The 3,689-nt window shown below is 36.9% G+C and overlaps 1 protein-coding gene across 4 annotated transcripts in view; it reads left to right on the forward strand.

The window, feature by feature from the left end:
* zdhhc8 (zinc finger, DHHC-type containing 8) overlaps window positions 1-3,689 on the forward strand; it is a 93,669-nt gene that overhangs the window by 75,681 nt on the left and 14,299 nt on the right. For all 4 annotated transcript variants that reach the window (XM_015383046.1, XM_015383044.1, XM_015383047.1 and 1 more), the window contains exon 2: window positions 1,485-1,606. In XM_015383046.1, coding sequence (XP_015238532.1) covers window positions 1,485-1,606 — 122 coding nt within the window. The remainder of the gene's footprint in view (window positions 1-1,484; window positions 1,607-3,689) is intronic.

Consider the following 3,689-nt stretch of genomic DNA (forward strand, 5'->3'; position numbering starts at 1 on the left):
AATGCTTGCTTGTTGCTCTAACACACATGTGTCACACAGCCGCTTCCTACCCAGTCCTCCTCATCGGTCTCTCCCTCTCCGCCCGAATCACTATCATCGATATTTTGAAGCATTTCTAAAGCCTGTTTCGCTGTTAGGTTTCATCTAAGCGCCACTTTTTCCATATTAGCCAATAAGTTCTAGGTAGAATGTTGGTTGCTAGGCAACGGTACCGAAAGAACGTCAATCAGCACGGGAAGAATTTACGATGCAACTAATAGAGCCGTCAAAATGACGGTTATGGGGGATCGAGGAAGAATTAAACATATTTATTTTTTATGTTTTAATTTTATTTGAAAAACTAAGTAAAAATGAAGGAAATATAGAAACAGGAAAAGTCAGTTAACATGAGCAACATATATTTAATTTTAAATGTAGTTCTTTCCCTTTAAAATCTCAGAACCATCAAAATGACGGCTGTGGGATTTCTAGCGCGCCACATAAAATGACATGGCGGGCCACATCTGGCCTGCGGGCCTTGAGTTTGACACATGTGCTTTTGAGGTTATTACCAGTTTTCTAACAGATGTGTTGCAACGGGTGTCACAACTGCCTTTGCGGGCTGACTCAGCTAGGATAATACAGAAACACTGAGAGATGGAAAACAAATGGGTATCAGAGAAATGAGCTGATGACCAAAGCTGGCTGACTGTGCAGAGACCAGCTCTCCTTAGTTAGCGCCTCTCTGTATTCTGCTTTAGCTGCTATCTGCAGCCATATCATTGAATAATTCAACACAGCTTATGAGGTCTGTGGAAACAGGAGAGGAGTTATGGGTTGAGATAAAACTTGGAGCTAAAGTAACAGTTTTAAGAGTTAGTGAAATTATGGTAAAGCTTTTTGCAAGTACCTTTGAGGTTTGGAGTTGGCATGTTAAAAAAAGATAATTGCATAATAGTCGGTTTGTTAATAAAGATTGCTGTAAAGTTAAAAGCTCAATGCATTTATTTGTCATTCTTGCTCAGGTTGAGAGTTGCTGCAAAGTCAATAATTCGATGAGTCATCTAGCGTAATTCAAGGGATTTTAATCTTCAACATATTAAACCAAAGCTAACTGTATCGTAGAATAATAACAAGGAATGAAATGGAAAGTATGTAACAGAATGGGATTGGATCATGTATTTCTTTAGATAGTAAATGGAAATACTGAAATACTATTTGCTGTGAATGAGCTAAATTATTATTTGCCTTTTTAACAGGTTGGTTTTAATAGTTTTTGCAACAAGTTGAGCTTTTGACAAAATCTTGTGGTTCGTTTACGCCTCTGAGTGTAAATTAGACGGCATTAAATAATACATATCTCATCAGATTTAGATGCTGAAGTAGCTGCAGATAAAGGTGGGGTAGAAACAGCTTAAAGGTTTTTTGTTTGAATATCAGATTGCCCCAAAACTGTGTGATAGACTCCCTCTTGTTTAACCATTTTGGGTTTTTTTGTGTTGCAGGTGTCCCTGGTTGATGAAGGTGATCTCCCCCGCTGTGCCTCTCTACAATGGCCTGGTTTTCCTCTTCGTCTTGGCCAACTTCAGCATGGCCACTTTCATGGACCCTGGGATTTACCCCCGAGGTTTGTATTCAGACCCGGCTTGGATTTTCTCCCAAATTTGTCTTTCAAATGTATATTATCTCCTATATTATCTGTGCCTTTGACAGAAATAATGACTGTTTTCATTCTTGCCAGTCTTTGAGTTGAATGTGAATCTCCTATGGGCGATATAGGAAACAATGTTTCACTGGGATGTGCTTGGAAATGATAGGAACATGTAGGGGAGGAGGGTTTATCTCTTCACAAAGAGGCAATAATCAGGAGGTTGTGAAAGATCTGTGTTTCTCTTGAAGCTGTTATTCTTCTGCCCCTGTTGTATCTCTGTGGCAGGATAGATAAAATCTTACCAAATAAAACACTAGCACATATGTTTTTGCTACAAAATAAGACAGTTCAGCTTAACCAAAGAGTGAAAGCAGAATGTTTTTAACTCGCCCTGAATTAAAAAGGACTTGCAATTAAAGGATTTATAGAAAGTCTCATTAATTATTCAAATGTAGGCACACATTTCTCATTTAAAGGGACAAAATAATCAGATGTACAGCTTTGTTTTTTTTTGTTTTTGTTTTTTGCTTTTAATAGTGTTTAGTTTGGAAGTTAGAAGATGAATTTAATAAAAAAAAAACAATTTAAATTTAATCTTAAATGATTTTAAAGCATTTTTATATATAATTCTTTTTTAAAAGCCTTAAAGGTATAGTGGAGGAGGTTCTTTTTCCGGTTGGAGTATCAAAGTAAGTGGTCCTTCTCTTTGTCAATCATTCTGGTGATATGTTTACATAAGGCCATCCTACGTGCTCGTCCCCATGTTCACTCTGCGAGTCTGACATAGTAAAAAAATTGCAAATCTGTTTTTGGAAAGTACTCTTGTATGAGCGATGCAAACAGCAACTTTTAAACAGAGCGTGCATGAGAAGTGGGCTTGTGCATATTCTCGCATATTTTAACATTTAACCCATCTGGGGAGCGGGTACAGGGTTGTGCATGTGCATTTTTTTTTTAAGTGGCGATGGTCTCTTCAAGAAGTCACCGAAATCCTTAACTGTACCTTTAAATTGTCCAGTTAGGAACCAAAGTTTAAAACGTTTTGGTTTCAAAAACACTTAAATGTTTCTTCCTATTCCTGCAGTTTTAGTCTTCTTAATCAGATAGCGGACAAACTAATGAGTGTTGGCATGGACTGAGTGGGGTAAAGTTTAGCACCAGGCTCCACGCCCCCATCTATTGCTGATCCCTGCAGGTTTTGATTTCTTGACAGATAAATTCATCTTTTTCTACATTTTTCCAGGTCTAGGCTGCAGTTACAGATAAAACACTGGCTGTCTACAATGTGAGCAGACAGCCCAAATGATTAACTAGCCAATATCTCCTTGTTGTACATCTGATACAACAGAAACATTTCATGTTTTGCTCAACAGAAATCCCCTTCCAAACCACATGTTGTTTATATGTTTATTCTGAGCTATTACATTGATTACATTTGTGCATTAATAATTAAATAAATGTTACCCAGTTTGTTTGGTTGTTTCAGCTGCAGTAGGAATAACTGATGTTATATTAGTTAACTAATATTTTTCCAAAGATAATCAATTGCTGGATATTGGTTAAAATCCTCAAACACTCACAGCACTTAAGCATAAACCAAATCCAAACTGGCAGTAAACTCATGGGTGATTCTAGACAGGGGCTGACGGGGGCCGATGCTCCTTCAGAACTGATCTTGGCCCCTTTGATGTCCCCTATACCAAAGGCATAAAACAATATACATTTATAATGAATAAATAAATTGGAGCTATGTCATTATTAGTTTTTATAGTTTTATTTAATCAGTGATTTAAAAATGAAATTGTTTAACTTTTTCCCAGTTTTATCAATGATTCACTTATTATATCAAGGGATAAACTTTTACCCTGTTTCTTTTTTCTTTACTTTTTTTATTATTAAGTCTTTGTGCGATGTCTTGCTACATTTCATCTAGAGCAGGGGTCTTAGGTGTTTTCCAGGCTAAGGACCCCCAAACTGATGGCGGGATGGAGCAGGAACCCCTTAATTATCATATTTAATTATACATTTTATGAAATTGTGTTATATCAAACTGGTCCTA

The sequence above is a fragment of the Cyprinodon variegatus genome, unplaced genomic scaffold, assembly GCF_000732505.1.
Source record: "Cyprinodon variegatus isolate N-32 unplaced genomic scaffold, C_variegatus-1.0 Scaffold273, whole genome shotgun sequence".
NCBI lineage: Eukaryota > Metazoa > Chordata > Actinopteri > Cyprinodontiformes > Cyprinodontidae > Cyprinodon > Cyprinodon variegatus.